This window comes from Amblyomma maculatum, chromosome 2 (genome assembly GCF_055883805.1).
Source record: "Amblyomma maculatum isolate TAMU_Amacu chromosome 2, ASM5588380v1, whole genome shotgun sequence".
NCBI classification, from domain to species: domain Eukaryota; kingdom Metazoa; phylum Arthropoda; class Arachnida; order Ixodida; family Ixodidae; genus Amblyomma; species Amblyomma maculatum.
Genome location: NC_139345.1, coordinates 56,950,604 through 56,975,689, shown reverse-complemented (window position 1 = coordinate 56,975,689; position 25,086 = coordinate 56,950,604). Strand labels below are relative to the sequence as shown.

At 42.9% G+C, this 25,086-nt stretch overlaps 1 protein-coding gene across 1 annotated transcript in view; it reads left to right on the top strand.

The window, feature by feature from the left end:
- Nucleotides 1-25,086, top strand: part of LOC146198706 (venom factor-like) — a 121,179-nt gene that overhangs the window by 83,023 nt on the left and 13,070 nt on the right. The window contains exons 26-35 of the mRNA XM_084594202.1: nt 1,900-1,977; nt 3,092-3,266; nt 6,372-6,538; nt 10,600-10,758; nt 11,721-11,831; nt 13,668-13,722; nt 14,256-14,298; nt 14,918-15,002; nt 20,853-21,027; nt 24,386-24,493. Of these exons, the coding sequence (XP_084450328.1) occupies nt 1,900-1,977; nt 3,092-3,266; nt 6,372-6,538; nt 10,600-10,758; nt 11,721-11,831; nt 13,668-13,722; nt 14,256-14,298; nt 14,918-15,002; nt 20,853-21,027; nt 24,386-24,493 (1,156 nt within the window). The remainder of the gene's footprint in view (nt 1-1,899; nt 1,978-3,091; nt 3,267-6,371; nt 6,539-10,599; nt 10,759-11,720; nt 11,832-13,667; nt 13,723-14,255; nt 14,299-14,917; nt 15,003-20,852; nt 21,028-24,385; nt 24,494-25,086) is intronic.

The window sequence follows — 25,086 nt, the reverse complement described above, 5'->3', positions numbered from 1 at the left end:
TTACCTACTTCGGTCTTTAAATAAATAAATAAATAAATAAATAAATAAATAAATAAATAAATAAATAAATAAATAAATAAATAAATAAATAAATAAATAAATAAATAAATAAATAAATAAATAAATAAATAAATAAATAAATAAATAAATAAATAAATAAATAAATAAATAAATAAAGTCCACTTCTCGCAACAGTTTGATAATTTTTTTTTGTAATTTCTAGCAGTTTGGCGATATTCGATTCCGTCGTTGCCGTCCTTAGTAGGCTGCAGTATAGTTTATGTGGGACGGGAAAAGCGCTTTGTATTTTGTAGCTTAATTTTTGTTGCCAATAAATCTCGACATCGTGTCGGTGCCCCTGTTAAAGCTGATAGTTTTGTTAGAAATAATGTGACATACTGATTCCAAGTAAGGTGCTCTGAAAATATTCTGAGAAGCGTAATGAATCGGCTTTGTTGAGAGTTCTATTCTTGGCTCAAAAACATTTATGTTTTTTTTTTTTGTTCTTGTTGGAATAAACTCCAGGAAATTTTCGATGAACCAAATATGTTAATTTCATAGTAAATATTTGGGGTTAAGACATTAGTCTCCGAACACCTTAGAGGGATGATACTGTCATCTACGTTATCACCTACGTATGAAGGTAAGATTGTATTCAATATTTACAATTTCGTTGATATATACGTTAAACAGTCGTAGACCTAGCACGCTTCCTTGAATGATGCCCCCTGACATTGCTAATAAAGAGGAATGTTCATTATCTAAATGAATTGATTGTTTTCTGTTATGCAAATATGATGTAAGCACGACGAGAGGTAATAATCAGGTGACACTCTTTTGTCATCCTGAATGACACTTCTTATCACGACCTAGTCATTACGTCCCGTTTAGTATAAAGTTACATATAACTCCCGTTATACTGTTACATTTCTTCCTATGTTTATATTTTTGTGCATCATGATTTATCCTGACATCGCACAAATAACCGGGGTTACACGACTTCTATAACGTCATATGACTGAGTGTTACCCTTTATCGCTTTTGATTAGGCTACTAACGATGATTCACGTCGCGGTGGTGCAATGGTTACGGCGCACAACTACTGTGCCCAAAATGCGGGATCGAATCCCGGCTCTGGCGGTCGTTTTCGATGGCGGCGAAAAGCAAGGCGCTCGTGTGCTGTGCGTTGTCAGTGCACGTTAGAAGAACAACAGGTCGGTCGAAATTTTCGGAGCCCTTACTACAGCGTCTCTCATAGCCTGAGTCGCTTTGAGTTGCTAAACCCCATAAACCAAACCAATACTAACGGTGATGTGAGGTTGATGAGAAGACATACACCTTCGTACAACGTCACGTGACCTTTTGCGACTATGCCGTTCAGCGACACGTTTCGCGGAAAATTTCGGCGATAGTTTTTCTTTCTCATGAGCCATATAATGTTTTCGCCTTAATAAAATATAGTTTTTAGTTCTTACCATTTAATTGCACTGAGGAGATGATAACCAGAAACATGCGGCACGATAGGCGCTGAACTCAGGATTAAATTTAGTCTAAGGGTAGTTAGAAAATAAGCAAACGGAGCACAGGGTTCTTTCTTTGCTTGTAGAACCTTATGACGATGTCAGGAATCGGAACAAAGGTTCCCAGCAGCGAATCCAGTAGAGGAAAGACCGGCATGCCGAATGGTATTGTATAGCCCACGTACAACAAAAATGTCAGCCTTTGAGCGAGGGAACCAAATGGCTGACTGCAACAGCCCCCTTTCGCTGCTCATGTAAGCAGCGAAAGGGGGCTGTTGCTCATGTGAACAGCCACCCCCGATAACTCCGATTATTTTTATTTGAGCCTTGCCAAAGAGACAAGCAGAACGTAAGTGTATTCCTTTCGCTTTCTTTCTAGGGTGGTGTGAATGGACCCGTTCCTCTGACTGCGTACACTTTTCTGACCCTCCAAGAATGTGCCAGTGAAGGGATGAAGGTGAGCTGTCTCGTTTTCTGAGTTTCTTACTACTTTGCATGCAACATAGTTTGGGAGGAAGGCGAAGACGTTTGCATAAAAGTGAAGAAAGAGACTGCATTGAGTTAGGCACTGCGGTAGCTCTGTTGTTAGGGCGCTCTGCTGCTGAACCTAAGAACACGGGTTCAGACCCAGCCGCGGCTACTGCTTTTTGATGAACGTAAAAATGAGGCCCTAGTGCACTGCGAGATGTCAACGCGAGTTAAAAAAAAAAATGTTCGAACGTTTCTTAGTTCTCACTAGAGCGTCTCTGACATCCTGAGTCGGTATGGGACGTTAAACCCTATAAACAACAACAATAAAAAAGATAGGATTCGATAGCGTACAGTTCAGGTATGCTGGTCGACGTATGAATCGCATCTGACAACTGTGGTGGGGTCCCTTTTGGGATAACGCAGCTAACTGGCTGTCGTAGCGGTGTAATAAAACCTGTTCGTCGGCTCATGCTAGCCAAAATGTTTATCGCTTGTTGGATGACTCCGGCACATCACATGTGGACAACCAGGAGGAAGAAAAGATCAAATTTCTCGATTATCAAGACAGCACTTAGAAGTGGCAGATAGAACTAATACCTATGGTTAGGCGCTTACTAATTGGTATTCCTTTCGAGCTGATAATTTTGTTAGTGCACGTTTTCGTTTCAGCCAAATTTAATGCGTCAAAAAGGAAAAATGAGTTGAACCTTCACCTAGGTAAATTCTACGATTACTACGCTATGCTGCAATTAAGAGTTTCCATTCAATCGTATTACAAAAATAATTCGTACAGAACTCGGTTTCATTAATTGGGTGATTGGCCCCCTTCACTTTGCGGGATAAATTGGAGAGGGTACGGGCGTGCGTCTTTCTAGTAATGAATACAAATATACATATTTATTCAATTGTTCTTTTACTCCACCTCTCGTAGTTAGAAATAAAGTGGGGAGAAATTAGCGGAAATGCGAGGTCGTGGCCGTAAATATTTTCTTCGGGGGCCCTTGGCGCTTGCATAGACGTACCTGTGGCGAACAATTAGGCGAGAACCCAGCAAAAGGGCGGTTGCATCGATTATTTTGGTGGCAATCATGCCATTGCAGGTGGTCAACCTCGCAGAGTCAACCAAAAAAGCCAAGACCTTCATAGAGACACAGCTGAAGCCGGACACTTCAGGCTACGAACTTTCACTGGCTGCGTACGCGGTCTCCTTCAGCGAGAGCCCGTCAAATAACACCGCCCTGCGCAGGCTCCTCAACATTCTCCAGAGAGGACAAGGTAAACTAGCATAAGTGTTCCTCACTTGTAAGCTTTTTATTAACAGTTTTATTTCAGCCTTAAATTTCTTATTATATCAGGTGAAAAACCAACAAGAATAAAAACGATTCCATGATGTTCGAAACAACTTCAGCTTATACAGGAGAGACCTGCTCTGACTTAAAAAGAACGAAAACGGAATTTTTTTTCGTCGGCGCAACGGAAAGCATGGAGTCAATATACTCAATTCTGGTACTGTTTTGATAGAAATGTTGTAATATCAATCGAAATTTTTTTATACTTAGGTGAGCTCGTGTTTATACATTAACATTACGAGATATCGAATTTTGATTTGCAAATGTGATAATTAGAAATTAACATTTTCACAAATAATAATGCAATTCGAAGTCTGTAGTACAGTGAGGCGTTCAATTAAGCCCCGAAAAATAAAGTTGTTGATGCATGGTCATGTTCGCTCATGTGATCGACGTCAGTTATCTTGCTAACTTAATTTGTTAATTGGTGAATAGTTTAGCATAAGTATTATAGAGATCCGTAACACTGTGCGCCATCTACTGATAGAAGCTAAGAAATTCGTCCTCTATAGGAAGGTAGCTTTGTTTTCCATTTCTACGAACAGCGAGGGCAAACACAAATTGACAAGTACTGATAGAATTGCCCATTTTGTTCACAAAAATGCAACTGCCGCCATACATTCAAGCTGGTATCAAGCAGAAAGGCACCTAAAACGAAATGCAGGGTTGCCGCCACTGACCGACCTCGCGTGACCGACGCGTCGAAGTTGATTTTTCGAGGCCTGTCGCAAAGGTCATGGTACGAAGCCATTCATTTAAAAAGACCACTCGTTTTTACTACGTAGTAGTAACACCTTTACTGGCAATGTCAGGTGCTTGAATGGACTGGCGAAAGAAATTCGAGTTCGATGATATCAACGATAAAGGCATTCGTATCTGCCGTACAAATGTCAACAAAGCAAAACAACAACTAAGGATTAAAATTAATTGAAAATAATTTCTCGAAGACGCTCTAATCAGTGGGCGCTTTAATGATGCGTTAAGGTGGCTTAACGTTAAAAAGATATAACGAGCACTTTTCACAGAAAATAAGAAGCTATTTAATCAATTTAAGTATAGATTGGATATGTGGACACTAAAATAACCGACTCCGAATCGTATATCAAGCTGTCAGATGATTCGATTCGCGAATTATATACCTGGTATTCGCATCCTCGAAAGTTACATAAAACATCCCCACTGGCGCACCACTTGAAGAACGAGCACTCCTATACTGGGCAACATTGCTCCAATTTGGATGAAGAGTCTCATGGAAATTCAGAAAAAACAGGCAAGCAGATTTTTGCGGGGTGCTTCATATACTTCATCATATATGATATGCCCAGAAATTTTAGAAAAGTGCATTTTTGAAACGGAGGCTGTTAAGAATGCAATTTTTCAGCATGTCTTACGATTACGCTTTAGCAATCAATAAATTCGCAGGTCTACTCTCGGCAGGCGTGATAATTTTTTGCCAATAAATCTTTTGCTGAAACCTGTTGTCAAAAGCACTCACCTGTAAGACATGTATTGAGCTCCTAAATGTTCAGCGCCTGATGCTGAAGAGAACGACGACAACCATGTTTTACACCTGTTGGTCAGAAAAGACTACGACGACGACGCTCGCTCTGACGCTCTGCGTGTGCTGACTCAAGCTCTACGATTGATCGCCGAACGTTCCCTTAACTGTTCACGGCGTAGCGCCCTGTGCAAGGTCCTCTATTACACCATTGATATTTTGCGGCCGACTTGCCTTCCCTGTGCGAACGAATGGCAAACGTTCAGATGTAATTTGCGACGCGTCAAAAGACTAGAAACTATAACAGACTGTTACAATATTCGGCGTAATCCTATCAAACAGAATTGATCTCCAAGAAAACTGCTCTTAAAGTTCTTAGGTATATTGGGTGTACAAGTGCCAAGTGAAACTTCTTTCTTTGGCAGGCAAAATTTTGATCCTGAAAAGACAGGCTGCCCTCGAGTTGCATGAGCACTTAAACATATGTTTCAATAAACTTCTAGCTATGTCACACTCGACACTTTTTTCATTAGAGTCGTTTGCTGTATGTGTCCACGCCACATAACTCAGCTTTTCGGCCTGGGCCAAAATAAACCACGCAGCTGCACTTCAAGAGAATGCGGCCTTCTGCGTATCATCCAGATCAGTTGATAAATTGACTCATCAGTGTAACGGCATGTCGGTGCAAATAAGCATAAGAAAAAGCGCACTGACAAACTCATTCTTTAATTTTCGTTCGTTGCCTCAATCGGTGTACAAAATATGTGCACGTGACTCCACGTGAAATAATCGGTGCTTTTTAGAGAAAAAGCAGGTTACACCTATACATTTTACCGCACAGAAGAGCAGATAGTGTAACTGCGCATACTTTGCGGGGACCATGACCACTGCAGTGCAGTCATTGCTTCGTTCGGATGCTTCGTATCTTAAATGAACTGTTTTCGTTGGTGGATAATCACACAGCGCCATAGAGAACCAGTGTTCGATGGAAAGCAAATGGTTAGGTTTGGTTTATGGTGTTTAACGTTGCAAAGCTACTTTGGCTATGAGAGACGCCGAAGTGGAGGTCTCCGGAAACTGTGACCGCCTGTGGCTTATTAGCCTGCACAGACATCCCACAATACACGGGCGTCTTTCTTTTCGTCTCCATATAAAAGCGACCGTCGTGGCAGAGCTTCGATCCAGCATCCTTGTGCACGTCGACCGCCCTAAACACATCGCTACCACAAGGAGGGGAGAGGGGGGGGGGGAGGGTTAAAGAAAAATTAAGAACCAAAAAAGTTCTATCTGTAGAACAGGCAACAAGCCACTTCGAAGCCTGGCCTTCACGGCATGCTTTCTTGGACGTGAATGGCGGATGATGTACAGGGCCACCAGGTGTTTCTATTATAGTAAAGAAACTCTATAGGTCTAATGCTTGCGATAACTCGGCAATGGTTGCGAGCAGCGCTGCCTGTGTTGTACTCACCCCTTATTCGGGGCTTCAAATGCCGCTGCCATGTGCCTTCTGTGTCCTCTTCACTAAACACGCAGATGGTGGACTGTATGTGCCTGCCAGCTCTAAGCCGCTGTCGGTGCAAGCCACGTCATACGCACTCCTGGCTCTGCTCAACGGCGGCGAGAGTAAGGATAACATCACAGCCATGGTACAATGGCTCAACCTCCAAATGAACCCCAGCGGTTCACTGAGATCCAGCCAGGTACATAATAGCTGTGGTTTGTTGTCAAACGAAAAATCTTTTCTTTCCTACACTTTTCCTTTTTCTCAGCATGCTTGTGCCGCTTTTGAACAGAATAAAACAAGTGAAGACTGTCTGCAGGGCACCAGTGACGTAACAATAACGGAGACGAAGGAATCTTTAAATAAAACAGTAGATACAGTAACTGCTGCGTTGAAGTCAAACAACAGTCAGTATATTACGGTACAATTGACTGAGAAATTGATCAGCACCAGGAATCTGCGCAAATTACAATCGGCCATTGCGCAAGTGACAGCACTTACTTGCCCCTTTATCGGAAACAAGATGTGGTTTGGTCGGGCCCGTAGTTTTTAAATTTGGCAACCTGTTCCTGTGCCATTTGAATGATCATCATCGTCATCCTCGCCAGCCTGACTATAGTTAGAAATATGCAAATGTCTCTCTCATATTCATCTAGTAACTCGGTCCGGTGCTATAGTTGCACCCACTTCATCCCTGCATAGTGCAAACTTCTTAACCTTATCCGCCCACCCACCCTTCTGCCGTCCCCTAGCTGCTATGCTTGCCATCCTTTGGAATCCAGTTTATTACCCTTCGAGACCATCGGTTACGTTGCCTTCGCATTACAAGAAGTGCCCATGCCCATTTGTTTTATTTGAGTTCGACTACGTTCCATCAGTGACGAAGGACGAGGTCAAGAAAGCATTAGAAACTATGAAAAGATGGAAATCAGCTGGAGAGGATCAGATAACTACGGATTTGCTGAAGGACGGGGGGATATCGTGTTAGAAAAACTGGCCACCCTGTATACTCAGTGCCTGGTGCCATCCACGGTACCGGAACCATGGAAGAATGCAAACATTATCCTCATTCATAACAAAGGGGACTCTAAGGACCTTAAAAATTAAAGACCAATCAGCTTACTGTCTGTTACGTATAAGGGATTTACTAAGGTAATAGAATCAGGACAACCTTAGGCTTCAATCAAGCAAAGGATCAAGCAGGGTTTCAGAAACGGTAGTCTACTATCGATAATATCCATACCATCAATAAGGTGATAGAAAAATGCTCGGAATATAACCAGCCCTTATAAATAGCATTCATTGATTACGAAAAAGCATTTGACTCAGTTGAAACCTCGGCGGTGATGCAGGCATTGCGAAATCAGGGGGTAGACGAGCCGTACGTGAAAGTGCTGGAAGATATATACAGTGGCTGCACAGCAACCATAGTTCTGCATAAAGAAAGTAACAAAATTCCCATAAAGAAAGGTGTTAGGCAAGGAGACACAATCTCCCCAGTACTATTCACAGCTTGTTTAGAGGAAGTATTCAGAGACTTGGAATGGGAGCAGTTAGGGATAAGGGTAGATGGAGAATACCTCAGTAATCTGCGATTTGCTGATGACATTGCCTTGCTAAGCAACCCGGGAGATGAACTGCAAAAAACGATTGATGACCTAGACAGGAAAAGTAGAAAGATAGGCTTGAAAATCATTATGCAGAAGACTAAGGTAATGTTCAACAGCCTCGGGAAGGAACAGCAGTTTACATTAGGTAGCGAGTTACTGGAAGTAGTAGGCGAATATGTCTACTTAGGACAGGTAGTAACCGCAGATCCGGACCATGAAAAGGAGATAACAAAAAGAATAGGATTGGGATGGAGCGCATTGGGCAAGTACTCGCAGATTATGTCTAGCAGCTTACCGGTATCGCTAAAGAGGAAAGTATATAACAGTTGCATCTTACCTGTACTCACCTATGGCGCTGAAACGTGGAGACTAACCAAGAGAGTTCTACTTAAGTTGACGACAACCCAGAGGGCTATGGAACGAAAAATGGTAGGGGTAACATTAAGAGATAGGAAGCGTGCAGAGTGGGTCAGAGAAATAACTCAAGTTACCGACATTCTAGCGGAAACTAAGAAGAAGAAATGGACATGGGCAGGAGATGTAGTGGGAAGAAAGGATAACCGATGGTCGCTTAGGGTAACAAACTGGATTTCAAGGGAAGGAAAGCGTAGCAGGGGGCGGCAGAAAGTTAGGTGGGCGGATGAGATTAAGAAGTTCGCAGGGGTCAAGTGGATGCAGCTAGCACAGAACCGGGTTAAGTGGAGAAATATGGGAGAGGCCTTCGCCCTGCAGTGGGTATAGTTAGGCTGCTGCTGCTGCTGATGATGATGACAAAGTCGTTAGCTCGCGGTTGTTCTCTGCCCTATTCGACTTGCTTCCTTTCTCTTAACATTACGCCTACAATTTTTCATGCAGTAGCCCTGTGCGTAATCCTCGATTTAAGCCGAACTCTTTTTGTTAGCCTCAACGTTGCTGCCCCATAGTTGAGTACCGCTATGGTAGAGTTGTTACATACTTTCCTCTGATAGTACTTGCCAAATGCGTTCGAGCATAAATTGATTGTTCTAGTAATTTCCCTTTCGTGATCCCGATCGGCAGCTATTACCTATCATAAGTAGGCGCATTGTCCTAAGTAGACGTAATTCATACGTAGGCGACTTCCAGCGCATCTCTGCCTCTAGAATTTTACTATTCTCATCCGAGGCTATTGAAAATCATTTTAGTCTTCTGCATAAAACATTTTAGGGCTACAGTACTCACTTTCCTGCCTGTTACATATTTCATCTCCTGAAGTACTCAGCAAGACAATGTCATCGTCAAATCTAAGATTACTGAGGTATTCTCTCTAACCCCTTATCCCTAACTGTTCCCAATCCTGCTTCCTAAATATTTCCTCTAAGAAAGCGGTGAATAGCCTTGGAGAGATCACATCTTCTTACTTAACCCTCTGAATGTTGGAATTTTCTCACTTTCCTTATGGAGGACTATGGTTGCTGCGCAGCTGCTATAGATATTTTCTAGTGCTTTCAGATATAACTCGATTACACCCTAATTTCGCAATGTTGGCATGTGCTGAGGTTTCGAATGGGTCAAATGCGTTTTCAAGGAATGCTGTACGTAGGTTTTGAAATTATTCCGAGAATTTTTTATTACCTCTTTGATAGTATCAATAGGATCTTTGGCAGGACAGCCTTTCCGAAAGCCTGCCGGACTCTTCGTTTGGTCGAAGTTTAAAGCTGCCCTAATTCCATAACTTTTTTGTAGTAGACATATTGTATGTAATGGACTGCAGGCTGATTGGCTTGTAATTTTTCAGCTCTTTGACGTCGTCTTTTATTATTTGTCAAGATAATGTTAAGCTTTTCCTCAATTTTGTTGCCATCGAAGTCATAAGGTATTGCGTGGCCACTTTTGAGCCATGGATTTAATGAATAGTTGCACAGCTTGTACTGTTCTCTACTGTGCTGTAATCCGTCGTAAATGAGACCTATTGGTTAACTAAAACATCGAAGAAAAGGTATGAGGTTCCAGAACATCATTTTCGCCGTCGCATGCACTTGCAGGAGTCTAGCGCGGTGCGATGTCACTATCCCTAGTGCGGTGAAGGCGCATTGTTAGCATGCCGTATAACCCCCATGCGAGTATCGCCTGCCTCACCCGCTGCATCATGGTTTCCATAGTACGCCTTAAAATATTTTGGAAGCCAAAGCTGGAATTGGCGTCATCAAACCACGTTTCCAATGTCAATAACTGAGTTTCCAAATCTGCGCAGACAGTGACAGGTGTAGATCTATCTATTCGGCAAAGTAGTATTTCTCTGCGATAAATGCGAGATTAGCAAAGAGAAACTTTATGAGGATTGTCAGGTTGGTGTCCAGAAAGTATATCAGAAGGTGGTTGAAGTATGTGGGCTTTATAAATGATTCTTGTCGCTTGCTACAGTACAGTCGCAAAAAAAAAAAAAAAAAAAAAAAAGTCAAGAAGAGTAAGATGAAGTTTTAGTCAGCGCCTTGTGCAATCCAATGTTTTCGACAAACAGAGTAATACTGGCGGTTTCGTTTTGGACGTAAACGACGGAGGTTCGATTGAACGTTTTCCGTGTTCTGAGTGTGCGCTGTCGTTTATCTGTCCATCCTACATTTTTCCCCAATGCGCGCGCACACGAAAAAAAAAAAAGCTGTATCATGATTAGGAAACATCTTGCTCGCAGGATACAGTGGTGGCGCTGAAAGCACTGTCCACGTATTCTATCTACGCACGGGACGCAGGCATCGACCTTACCTGCGAAGTTACCCTGAGTGGTGACCGAAACTTTAACCGCACGCTTCGCATCAAGAGAGAAAATGCCCAACAGCGCACCAGGATCCAGGTAAGTATACAGTGGATTTCAGATATTTGATTATTACTGGCCAGTTCGTAGCTTAGCTTTGTCGTCAGTTGTGACGACACCAAAAAGTGAATAGCATATTTATCATATCGGCCATTCGAATGGCATTTGCTGAGACCATAGCATATTTGCATGCTAATACATACACTGCGGCCTACTTTAAAATGGCTATATTAACATGAATATGTATAAGAGGAGAAACAGAAACATGAGGACATGCACAGAAGTTTAACCTTGCAACTTAATGCCGGCTCTTGGCTCATTCGAAGTTTTGAGTGCAGCTCAGTTGTTTCAAGCACATGTGTAACGTGGACATACATTTGCTCCAATCGTAGCGTCTGACCTGTTTCAGTACCTCGTACGTGCATTGACTTTGTTTGCACTGTTGAAGTCATATTTAAAACCTACTGGAGCACGATGAACCTATAAATTAATGAATGTAGCACGCCGGAAGTTGTTTTCCTTTTTTTTTTCATCATTACTTGCTTCACTGACAGGTAAGTCGCGATAGCTTCCAGCCTTCGCAAGTTGTAATGTCGAGAGACGTGATGCTAATGAGTAGTTATGATCGACGGTGTTAATCCCTGCTTCCTCGGATGCAGTAATTTTATAGCGATAAGAGCCAAATTGCAAAGAGAAACGGCGTGATATGTACGACTGCATATTTCTGCTTGAAGCATTTATGATAGGCATTGGACTTAATTCTTATCTAAGCCATGCCGTGTGCGCCAAGTACAGAAAAACGGCGGTTAGGGGGATGTTAGACAACAACATTTCCAAATGTCTTCATCATTCCACGTGCAGAAGCGCAGCTGTGTTATAGGGCTGAAAATAGCACGGCTTAGAAATAGCGGTGTCTCCCAAACATCTACGGTCGCGGCTAGCGTGTGCTGCTATTGGGGCTCTTGGTTCACGACACTGCTTACCTATTGCTGTTTTTACAGCTCCCTGATAGTACCGACAAGGTATTCATCAAAGTTGTGGGGACTGGAACGGCAACAATGTACTTTGTCACAAGTTACGACCGCCCTGTCAGCGCGAACCTTTTGTGCAAGGTGAGGTGTTGTGAACAGTTCATTCTTTCGCATCACCCATGCATTGGCATCATGTGTACCATGCGTGGAGGTTTAAATGTATTTTCTTTATTCTACATTTTGCTCCTATTTTAGGCTTTCCGACGCGGTGCTAAGGAGTTAAAGCGTTTGTAAACAAAATTAATAATCATCGAGCATTTCTCGAACCGTTTTGCCTGGTTGTTGTTCACATGAAAGAGGCCTGGAAATAAGGTACAAAACCTGCGAAGGTTAATTCGTTTTCTCTGTCTCTATTTTATTGCAAATCCAATGAGAAATTTCAGGATTTTTAAAATCGAGTTATTTTCGCTTCTGCTGGCCCTAGAGTGAAAAATGGGGAAAATACCTTAAAGCCCTTTAGATTAATAGACTAAAAAGACATATCTTTTATTAATTATTAAAAATTTGGGATGGTCTCGATTCAATATATTATGTTACCGGATTATTTTCGCCAAGTTTTATTGTAAGTGCGGCGAAGGACCAACAAATTTTTTGTTTAGTTTCTACATGGTCAGGCAATAAAAAGCTTTTGATATCAATAAAATCACCTTAAATTGAGTTTATTGTTTCCCAGAAATTGTAGAGGAGAAATCGGTTATCAGAGCATGGAATTAGGTATCATCTTGGATTTTTTTATATTTACCAAAATACTTTATTTAAAGCAGGGGGTTGTTGAAAAGAGATTACCAGACTATTTACCGGCAAAAAGAAATAACGCAATCCAAAATCAATTAGCACATCACATAAAATAATACATTAGTCCAAAATATCACCAGAACGATACCATATAATCCCACTCCGTCTATGAAGCCAGCTGCTATCTGAACTAATCATACAATAAGCTGCGCATGATTAGACAGTTACATAGTCAATTCATTAAATTATAGGTTGTAATTGGATCTACACTTCGGCTGGAGTAGCACCCTGAGGAGTATAGTCAAACGCGATGAATAAAACAGCATATATTCACTAGTGTATTATAAAAGTGCCAGGAGCTGAAGGTTGATGAAATGAACTCCCTTTGTGCTACTGTTGTGCAAATTGTGAGTTACCTAGCAGCAGTATGCGTATAAATGATGATAACGCAAACAGAAAACGCCGCTCCTATCCCGCTTAAAATTGCGTGCTCTCAGCGAAATATACCGCAGAGTGCTTCATGCGAATCATGCATCGCTAAATAGCGCACATCGATCGGTGTTTTCAGTAATTTCAGAGGAAGTTTACCGCTGTATTTTGTGTGCTATGCAAGGTCCTTTTGATACCGCAAAAAAACAAAAAAAAAACAAAACAAACAAACAAAAAACGATCTCTACTCCAAGAAGCGCTCACAAAATTAATAGAATATATCATCCCATTGCTTCAAATGGCATCATAAATATGTCGCATGAGGCGTAAAATACGGGCTCCCACTAAAGGTTTGTGACAACTAGAAGATATAATTGTGGTATTTTCAAAAGTATACGCGCGGAAGCGCAAAATGGAACCAAACCGACGCGATAGGCCATAGCGGCTTGCTTTAGGCTCCTCGCAAGAAGGCCGCCACCGGATTCGCCCGCTCCTACTGGTGTCGATGGGGGATCGTCACTCCAGAATTTTCATGGTTTGGCCGCTGTTTTAGAGGAGCGCACCGCACTCCTTCGCAGTGTGAGCTTCGCCATGGATCAGATCGAAACTGGTCCATCTCGGAACGTTACGCAGAGGACCTTGCAATGTCATCAGCAAGCTTTCGCTTTGTATAATCCGATTTACAAGAGTCAAATAATCTTCATTAAAATTTATTTTTGTCTGATGATACGTTCTTTTATTCTTTATTTACAGTTCCATCTGAACATTACCTTTACGCAGCACAAGGTTGATATACAAAAAGGACAACGTAAGGCTTTTATTCTCTTTCTTATTTCGGATAAAATGTGGACTCTTCATTGCGCGCAGGTGCGGGACCGAATTATACAATAATATCTCGTGAAGCGTTGTTCTCTTTCAGTGGCAGCGTTCCTCTTAAACGAATTTCCCTTTAGAGCATGTCAGTTACGATTATGTGATGCCAGATGGCGGCAGTAGGCCCGCCCCAGAGTGGTGAGCGGGAAAGGGTCGGAGGGATGTGCAACCACTTAGGGTAGAAAGTTAATCGAATTCCATTTGTCTGTGACATGCAGTGCATAAACTAGATCACAGCCGAGGCGAAGACAGATTTTTCACATCTTTTGATCTCGCGTTTCTGAAAAAAAGTGCGACAAAAATCGCTCATCACTATGGTCTTGGGGAAGGAAGGGTAAGGAAGTGGGTGCGTCGGTGATAGATTTAATCCGCCTAGACTCACGTATGACGCCATATAAATAGTTCAAAATATAGAATATGAAAGAGGTTTTAAATTGTCTGCGGCTCTTTGCTAATTTTTGTGTGCAGGTCCCATGAATTTCAAAGAGAGTTCGATGAGAGTGTGTGCGAGGTAAGAACTTTTATTCTACTCCAAACGCTGAAGATTCGATTTTGTCTGTTTACGAGACGACGGTGTGAAATTGGCGCAATCGCGCCGGCCATATGCAAGCTTTGCCTAAACATGCACTGAAATTCAATGGCTTGTAAACATACCAATAGAAACGGCGGCTGCATTTTGATAGGGTCGCAAGTGATAGACGCGGAGTGGCTGCGAGGAGACATAACAAATTAAAATTGCGAGCATACGAAATTAATGTAGAGCTTTCCAAACCTGCGAGCCTGGAAGCTCGCAATGCTGCTTTCACACGTAAAGTCCCTTAAATCGTTCACCTTCAGCATGTATAAAATGCAAGACAGGAATGCAGTCACACGCTATAGGGACGGCATTCTGTGCTATTTTTATTGCGCACTGCACTATTTTCCCGGGGATAAGCAAAAAAAACACATGGAGAGAAAGAGAGTAACTTGCAGGTCAAAGAGGGAAACCTGGCGGTTTTTTGCTCGCAATAAAGGTATTTTGACACCATACGTAATATAAATCCGCCAAAAAGGCCCTGCTCTTTGCACAGCTTCGCTAAATCGTCAATCCGCGTTTAAACATCGGCGTCACTCCACTTTTTTAACTGCAGGTCTCTTGAAAACACTAAAGGCATGGCAATATTGGACGTGGGTCTCCTGACTGGTTTCAAGCCCGTATTGGCCGACTTGGAGGAAGTAAGCATACAACCGTTCTTCCTCGCTTTCTGACGGCCTGCGAAGTCAACTTTGACATAGGTGCCCACAGCGGTTGCGCCTGGCGGCAACCTCTGCGCAACTGAATGGGTGTCACTCGTCGGCAGCTATCAATCACCCCAGGTTTTTGCCTCGAAAAGGGGTGTATATTTGTAGTTCATTGCGTCGACTTGAGGTTGCTTTAGTGAAACCCGTTGTCGAAACATAAGTTGGTGTTAGAATAGATCGAAAATATGTCAATCTAAATACACTGGGACCAAGACAGATACTTAAAAATAAAGATATGATCACTTTTTTTCATGCTTACGATTATATTCGCGTCGATGTGGATCAGTGCTTTGCTTCAAATATGAACAACACAAACTGATGACTGGAATGCGACTATAACTGACGATTTACACATGGAAAAGGAGTGCTATGGATTATTATATCTGTGACGTTAACACACTTTTTACGAACTATTTCGTTGGGCGAATGCTTTTGCGAAATGTAGGTAGAACTCGTAAGGTAGAACTCGTAGACCTCGTAATTTAAATTCTATGTGTCATAGTCGATCTGCTTACTTACTGGAGCCTTTAGGGAAGAGAAATATTTCTATATCTTAACAATGCCTCAAAAGATATTTTCTTGGGATACTCCTTTAATAACTCTATCTGAGTGCTATACTTGTACTTGCCCTTGGAAACAATTGTTGGCGCTGGCAGAAAGTACGGATAAGTGAGAATAAGCATTCTGCATTTCCCATAAAGTCTGCGCTTGAGCAAACCTTTGCAGCGCTCTAGAAAATAAGCTTACACATTCCACACCACTTGTGGACAAGCTGAGCAAGCTGCTCTTCGGAAAATTCCGAGAGTAAGTAAAACGGGTGCATATGCAAAGTATGTTTCCCATAGATGGCTTGAATGAAAGCTAGAGGGGGGGGGGGGGGGAGGACATTTACACTGCGCCTTTAAGGGCATTACACAACAGCGTTGATAAATGGCTCCCGTCTGCGGCCAGCTTTGACGATACTCATTCGCATGCTTTTTAAAAACTGGGGAAAGAGCCCGGCGCAAAAACACAGACAAAAGAGAGTGACAAGGCGACAATGGACAGGCGCCAACTTACGTCCTGAGGAATTGTTTCTTTCCAAAGGCAAAAGACGTAGCATTTTGATTGGTAGGTAGCATTAACAACGTGGCTCACCAAACGCTGTCTTGTAGCACAGGGAGTAGACACACAAAAAGAAGGGCCCGCTGTACTAGAAATGTAGCTCAATAAAGTATGTTGCAGGGCTAGTTGGTCTAACATCTTTTTATAAACCGGGAAAAGACCCCGGCAAGATACAGACAAATGAGAAAGACAAGGGGACAGCGCACAGGCACCACCTTACACCCGGAGGAATTGCATTCACTTTATTGTTCGTTTAAAAAATATTCTATTTTACCTAAATATTATTGCATACAGTCTTAAGCAACCACATTATATGAAAGACCATCCAACACTGATATACAACCCCGTCATGAAAAATTGTAGGAACTGCGTGACGTAAGGTTGGTGTTCCTTACTCGGGATGCAATTCCCATCTGAGCGTTTCATCTCAAAGGAGAAGACCGAGTTGCAAGTTCCTTCCATGTCACCTGGTCTAGAGACGTTGCAGCACACTCCGATCAATCAGTGGATTCAGTGTCCTGGCCATGTTGTCTGTTCATTACGGTCTGCCAGATCCATGTTCGTCATTTTTCTTTCACGGCGAAGACAAAGCTGACACCGATTTTCTACAGAATGGAACCTTTAACGTTGTCACGTCAAAATTATTACGTGGATATTTGTCAAACTCTAGGCAATATCTGTAGGAAAAGTTTTTAACATACACCAAGTTGTGCAACCCTGTTGTAAAGAAACATTTTCGAGTGCTCAGAATTATTGTCGCATGTAGTTCATGGCGCCATGCACGTATAGCTTATGACGTATGACGGAGAATAACCACAGAATGAGGACAGCGAACATCGGTAATTAAAACGCGAGCGAATCCACTGGACAGTCATTTCAGCTTTTTCGCGTCAGGAAAACCGCGCGCTTGACGTCCTACTAGAACGGCGACGACGTACGGATCGTGTCAATACTGTGTTATGCTGAAATGAATTATTTGCGAAAAACAAATTGCGTGGAAGATAGGCGACTTCTTCCATTCTGTTTTCTGTGTTCTTGACGAGAATTGTCACTTGCACAAATGATGTCATGTCAAGAATAATATATCCCGGCTGTAACTAAAAATAATTTGCGAGAGAGGTTCGCTTTGTGGACCTCTATGCTGGAGCTAAAATATATGTGGAAGTTGTATAGCTTAAATTGTGCGGCAGCAATTTTTGCATTGCCCTTGGATGTCCCTGAGCTGTTGATGTTGTGTGTTCTCAGTGTGCACGATATTCCGAATCTTGCCGCATAATGTAACAGGCATTACTCAGCATATCTTCGCGTATAATTTTAACATCGCCAGTTGTTCAGTTCCCTCTCTTTGCGCACGTCCATCTTGCTGCCCACAGAGCTCTGTCGCCAAAATTTGTGGCAAAGTAGGGTCAAGTAGCATCACAACAGTCCAGACCCTCAGCGACAAACATCTTCGCACTTCTGTTTAGGCATTCTATACCTGCACATACATAAAATATCTGCAGTAAAGTAGTTGCTTGGCTTTTAGAATACCTCAGTGCACGAGTGTATGTTTGCATACTGCACCGTGTCTTGTTGATATTTCATCGAGAAATGGGACGAAGTGTTCTCCATGTATTGACGCAACTATACTGCTGCACCACAGACATCGCGCTCATAACCTGTCGTAGAAATCATCAGCACTTATATCGAACTCACGTTTGACTCAACCAATTAACTATACCACAAATGAATAAAACGCGACTGTGAAGCATAACACTTAACGGCATACAGAAATCTCGTGCCCAACTCGATGAAAACGAAAATGACGCATTGCACGAGGCATGCTTTAGATGCACGTGTTGGTCTCCATGCCGTGATTTTTGAGGAGTTGCTGGTATGCGGTCAGCAATCCAGCGTCACCACAGGTGTGTGCTTGATGAGAAAAACACGTCATAATTCGTAAAGAAATTAGAAGGGCGCACAATCTTTGCCTTTGTTAGTTGAACACGATAGCATTACCGAGCATAGTACGCATCGCCTTCTCATTTGCTTCTCGTGCTTTTGATACTTACAATGACATAGTTCTTATGACACAAAACTCCTCTGCCTCTGTCTGCCTCACTCTGTACTCAGCGTCTTCGCCCCGCTTACGCCGTATTGTCCCTGCCTGATTCAAACGATACCAAAGGTACTCGGCCAGTTTTTGGCGCACTGCGAAAGCCTCTTCGCCGTAACTCGGCATTTTCCTGCCCCTAGCCATTACCTCCTCTGCGCGCCTATAGTCATCGTCACTACCATCTCGCTTCGCTTTCATGTGGGTGACTCTGTTCCCGAACAGGAGCAGATGCACCATTCGTACAGGACGACGCGCACAAGCACCTCGCACTGCTAGTCGGGACCGCATCCATCGCACATGCATTTCAGAAGCGCGCCTGTTTCGCTTTTTCGCATACAATAATGTGGCAGTGGGGGTCACCCCTTTAAATGGAGGACACTCGAAAAGACCCGGCCTGACGAATGAGAGGTTACATACGATATACAGCTCGCGCTCCATCTGTTGTGGTATTGTAGTAGTAGCAGTATAGTACATTATTTTATATCAAAACGGGAAAGAAAATGTGTTTGCCAGCCCCGGTACCTTCTATCTGATATTTGAAGCACCTGAATCGAAGCGGCAGAAATAATGGGACAGTGAGAAAGCGGTAGACGAAATCAGAGATGAGTGATAAGAAGATAGGACAGGGTAGGTAAAAAAATTAAAAATAAATATATTCACTGTGGCACAGTGTGCAGTAATTTGCTAGACACTCGCCCACAGATGTCTTAGGTTACTGAGCGCTCGGCACATCGGGCGGGCCCCCGCAATAGCTCCTAGTGCAGAGGCACAAAGGTTCACGTACAAAGGCATGATCCGCGTGCGCGCTGTGTCCATGTCACTGTTATAACGCAAGGACGCGGCACACTGTACAAATCTGACGTCCGACAGGAGGCGATCGGCCGTAATCGTCCGGATAGCACACGCGTAGCGATCAGCCACAGCGTGCACTACCTGGCGAGGTGAAGCAGGCGGGACATCAAGTCCGGCTGTTTGATGTATTCACACAGGCTCACATGTGTTCGCTCGCGGACAGCTACGCTGTCCGGGCTAACCCCTGCGTTCTTTCGGTATCGTCCCACCACAGCGGGATTTTCCATCAGCGCCGCATGTCAGCATTAAACTCAAAGTAGATAAACAAAGTGGAAGATTAGACATTTGCTTATTAGCTGAGAGTCGAAAAAGCAATGCGTACAATTATTCTGCCTTTATTCGTAGATAAGTATAACGCGAATCGTTGATTGACGTTCTTCTTCAAAGTGCGCACCCGAATCCTACATGTTAACATGGGGCTGTATAGAAAAACCATATTTGTATCTTCTTCTACTACCATTTGTGCGATAAACCTGAAATCACTTACCACTGTTTCATTGGTGGCAAGGACATGATTTTATTCTAGGTAGTGTTACAAGGAACACAGAAGAAATACTTTATTCAAAGTTCCCACGGTGTACGATACCTTGTGGCTGATAAAAATTATTATGGACTCTACGATATTACCTTTCTGACTGCGGTCCACAGCTTGCAAAAAACGCGCATGTTCGACCGAACCCTGAACTTGTTGTTCCACTCAGAATTCACTTTAGCTCTATGATGCACCCAACTACAAGATGTTTACGAGGAAAATTACTTCATAACAGACTGATTTTCGCTGTTGATACGGTGTCTAACATTGAAGTATTTTTAGTTGTGTTGTATTTTTGTCAAGCTTTTACACTGAAGTAATTAGCTGAGTGCTCTGTAAATATTCTGTTGATATAGCCCCTATTGTACATAAGAGCTTATAATAAACGCCATGTATCTAATAAAAAAAAAGATTTTTTTTTGGCTGAGTGGTATCGTGCTCGCCTCGCAGTCTGAAGGAACCGATTCTATTCCGTAACTGGGCAAGGCTCGATATCCTTTTTTGCTTGCTGCTGATTTTCGCATTAAAACTACTACAACGGCGACACTAGCTTTTCAGCAATGTGCGGCCTTCCAACGAGCTACGATTGGGAGGTAGCCTGGTTCAGCTCTAATCTCGTGCTCCAAAGGTCTTTGTTGAGAAAAGAGCACCACATTTAGTGATGTTGTGACTATATGCTGTAGTTATTGACAAAAACGGCATGCTTCATATAGATGCCGAATTTGGTAGGTTCACAGGAAGCCTATATGTTTTGGTCATTCGCTTTAATATTAGGAGCATGCACAGAGGCATCAGGCCACTCAACACATTTGATTTAATCGCGAGTATGAGAAGGGATGTTAACATATGCTTGACCGGCGTCGTTACTGAAAGTACGGCGACAGCATGCGTCAATGAAACATATTCAAAAGTTTGTGTCAAGTGCGCGTAATGTGGACTATCCGGAGCAACCGATGGCACAATATAGAACACTGTATCAGGCTATGTATAAAACATAGACAAACCATCGCAGCTGGCGGGACAATACTGAGCAGCGTATAGCTAACCATTTACAATATGAATCCGATGACATATGTTAAATGGGAACTGACCATTAGGATTTAGAAATTGCTGTAACGATCGGTGGCGCTGAGAGCTAGGCCTGAGACGCTGAGACAAACTTATTTCGATGTCTACCACGCCATTCTTTGTCCTATTCTAGATGGTGACCAACAAACGAGTGGACTCGTTTGAACACGGCAAGCGAAGTGTGGTCTTCTACCTGCAGCAAATTCCTACGGATGCCGATGTGTGCGTCGAGTTTCGCCTCAAGCAGGAGTTTAGCGTGGGAAAATTGCAGTCGGCCTCCGTGAAGGCATACGCCTACTACGACCCCGGTAAGTAGAAAAGAAACTATAGAGTTGAAAATGAAAGTTTTAGGAAATAAGTTGATCATTATGACATATATAATAAAAAGCCATCGGCCAACAAAACGAAGGCATTAATAGGAGAACAATCCTGTTTTTAAATAATTTGTTCTGCGGGTAAAGAAAATGATAACTTCTTGTTGAAAGATAATTTCTTACAAATAAAAGAAACAAAACACACTGCCAGTTGCACCATAACTTACCGCCTGAGATTTTCGCGCACTCTGCTGATTCAACTGAGCTACGGCTGCGGCCATTCAAGCTTCTACTTGTGATGGTTTTAGTACAGTCTGGCGTGCAATCCTCTCTGGTTCATGTTGACAGGCCATCCTCGTTCATAGTCACGGACACAAAGCGTTGTGCATTACCGCGAGTACAGCGTGGAACATTATAGAACAATCTGGGTGAGAGCTGTTCGAGAACTCCCTTATGCTTGCAATGAAATCACGATGGCCAGATTCGAAGCCTTTGTTGAGCTTTTGAGCGGAAAAGATAGGGAAAATGAGGGGCCGTTATTACATGCGGACATGCGGAAGACCAATAGTTAACGAATTGAAGGATACGATAGAGGAATGTTTGAGCAAGTGTAATGGATCAAACCGAAAGGAACTCTCATGGCTTAGTGAAGAGCCAAGTGCAGCCTGGAGCCTATGTGACATCTGAGAGCTTGTCCGAGAAATGGGCTTCAATCACCGCCTACCACGGTGTGTTTGAAATAAACGCCTTACACACGTTTATTTATTTCTGGATATTTTTCAGCGAGTATTAGAGCGTGCCAGTCTGCGCGGGAAACTGGAAATGGCGTTGTGCAGACGCGATTCTGACATGGGACGAGAGAACAAATGCTAGATAAAAATTAACATCTAGCTTCTATTATGGCGCATCCGGCGGTCGACAAAAGTACCTTGTTAATCATTTTGTTACGAGGCACACTCCGTCGTAGCCGCAACAGTTCGCTGTCACCAACACATTCGCCAGACAACCAGAGCCTATTCGCGATTCTAGCAATTCATGCGGCACCTGGCGGCAAAGCCATACAACGCGCCCAAGAGGTCCAATAGCAGACGCCACTTGCTCACGCTATGGAAACCCGCTAGCAAAGCACTTGTAGCAGCGCGAAAAAGGAAAAACACCAACGGCAAACCGATTATGCAGCCATTCCGCAGCGCGTGTCCGCACAGTGGCACATCATTTCATGTATTTCCTTCGTTCTTCAGCGCTCGGCGCCAGAGATTCGATGCATTTCCAATCTCCGCATGACACATTGAAAGTGCCGTCAACAATTTATATAGCCAGTTTTTGTTGGGTGATTTCTTTCCTAGTATCAACTGCCTTCTACTAACCTCCCTAAGGCACGGAACGCCTACGGATAAGTACGAGTGAACAACAATACGTACTACGCAGCTCGACTTCTCGCGTCACGTACAAAATTTGATCGGCTAACTTATAAATAACTCCTAGTTTGTGACAGCTTGATCATAGCGTTTTTTTAAGCTCATTCTGCTAAAAACGTTATCGTCAAATGCGCGTAATGGAGCAGTCTACGATGATCGGCTGAATTCTTAGGCACGTCAAGCGTCTCAATATCTGCAGACCACGCAGCGCGTGACACTGCGCTCGGTCTTCTACCGTGCTCGTTGCTTGATTGCGCTCGCCTATGCGGCTGCTCACTTTTCGCGTTACAGCTCAACACCCTTGAATAAGATCCCAGAATTTGTACAGTTTTGCCAGCGACAGGTCTTTGACGACCGGCAACGTTTTCCTTCTTAAAGAATATTTTCAAATAATTCGCCGCCGACAAAATTCGCTTGCAGGGCGCTCATTTGTTCAAGTGCTTGCGTACGTATCACACCTCGCCAATTATCAGAGCAGCAGTGGTCAAAAGTCCTGAAGCCAAACGATTTTTGTCTGAGCCACAACTTGAACCCGTCAAGCCATCATTAAAGGCGATAGCATTTAAAATCCCGCGAAATAACGTATTACCACAGCCATGAACCGTCTGATAGCATTTCAAGCCAATTTAATATTTAATGGCACCGTGACGGCTTCATTTTGCGGCTGAGACAAAAATCATTTGGCTCCAGGACTTATGACCACGGCTGTACACGTCAGATCCGAAATTATCCTAATTACTATATCAATCAAACAATTAAGGGGTCGTTCAATTAACTCACAAATATACTGAAATCAACAGCTTATCTGTGCCAATGCTTAAAATGAAACTTAGATGAGCTCACCTTTTGAACTCAAGTTCTTGATATGACCCTTCACACGTGCCTTTCATCCGCCTTTACCCAATCAAGTTTAGTTCTAAGATATTTCATATATGTGATATATGCTGAAGTAAAAGGGGAGTCAACATTGCACAGTAAGAAAAGGATATCAGTAAAACAAATGAATGATTTCACAGATATATCCAAACATCACCTTGTCAACTGCAGCAATGACCCTTGTTAATAAGTGAAAGTGAATGCAGATTGGCAGTACAGAACTGATGCACACAACCTAATTTGCATATACGTAAAGTATGCTTTCTTGGACACCTGGCGATTAATTGCAAGAAATGATTTGCGGCTGCTCTAAAGGCTAAGGCTCATAAAACAGCTGTCAAGTGGAGCTTGATAGGGCAAGGCCCATCAGCTGAACGAGAAAGCCAATGCATTCATCAGTTTTTCGTGTTTGATGACACACTATTAAAGGTGATGGCTTTCTGCACAGCAACTAAATATTGAATTAATTCCACAGCCTCTCGAGAACGTTTTTCTACATGTGCAGTGCACGAGAGTATTGTAAATGTGCATAGCCACCGCGGCGGGTGCGGGACGGCTGCTAGAATTCTTAGAAATTTGCGTTTGGTAACAATAGTGATAACTAATGCCATCACAGCCTATATAACAGCTGCATCTGCGAAAACTCCCATGCTTTCACACTATGGTTGGTTTAACAAAGGTAATACCTGCCGACTTGATGACTTTAGAGTCGTCATTCTTTCGTTTAAGCCTCCACTTGAGTTAGTTGTGCTGTACGAGACGCAACTGTACAGTGTATGAGGCACTGAAGGGATCGCTCCATCATTTAAGATAAGACGTCACAGAAAAGTAAGTCTATGAGCATGTCATGAAACATCATGTTGTTTGCTTTTATGTTGTACAATTTCGGTAGATATTGTGGGTATCTAGTACCTCAAGCAGAACATAAATTAATTCGAGAATGGAAACCATTGCCTTCAACGCAATGTATATATGCTGAGTTACATATACATGTATGCGCCACCTTTGCTTCTAGCATTATGCTATCAGTTCCTCTTCTTTTGACATTTCTTTGCCAGACATATCGTGCACGAAATTCTACTCGCCGGACCGCTCCAGTGCCTTGCTCAAGATCGAATGCGATGATGCAAATGAGGGTCAGTCGGACGTTTGCAGGTGCTTAGAAGGTGAGCCACACGACTGCCTACTTGTTGAGGCACGTGTGAAACATTTTCATTTCTTTACCCGATATACTTACGCCAATGCACTCAATCCGTATTTGCTTAAAAGTGATGTAGCTTCCTTCAGGTGACGAGAATTTGCACTCGAATTTGTGCGGCCATTTTAACTGTGGCGGCAGGGTGAACTGAGGCAGCGTATTAGGACTGATGAGGCGTTTTTATACCGTACAATAAAACAGCGTTGTTGGTAATAACAGACTATACAGTAAGGTTTATAACTCTTCAACACCGTTAGAAACTTAAAAACCAGCAGAACTATTCGCTAGAACGTTTAAACAGAAGCATTTGTTCTGTTCGCGAGTGTGGGAAACGGGTCGGAAGCCCTTCTTGCCCAGCACGCTTCCAGAAGGGTGCGAAAAATTCAGGATCAGTCATTCCTCATGAGAACTGCACAGAATGAGCTGCCTTGCGACACTTCACATGCTTACTGCGAACGTTTTGCTTATAAGCTTATTGATGAGTAAAAATGATTGCTTCAATTAGCTGATATGTATCAGCCCTTGTTTATGTAGTTAGCTTAAGTAAAACTATAATCAACG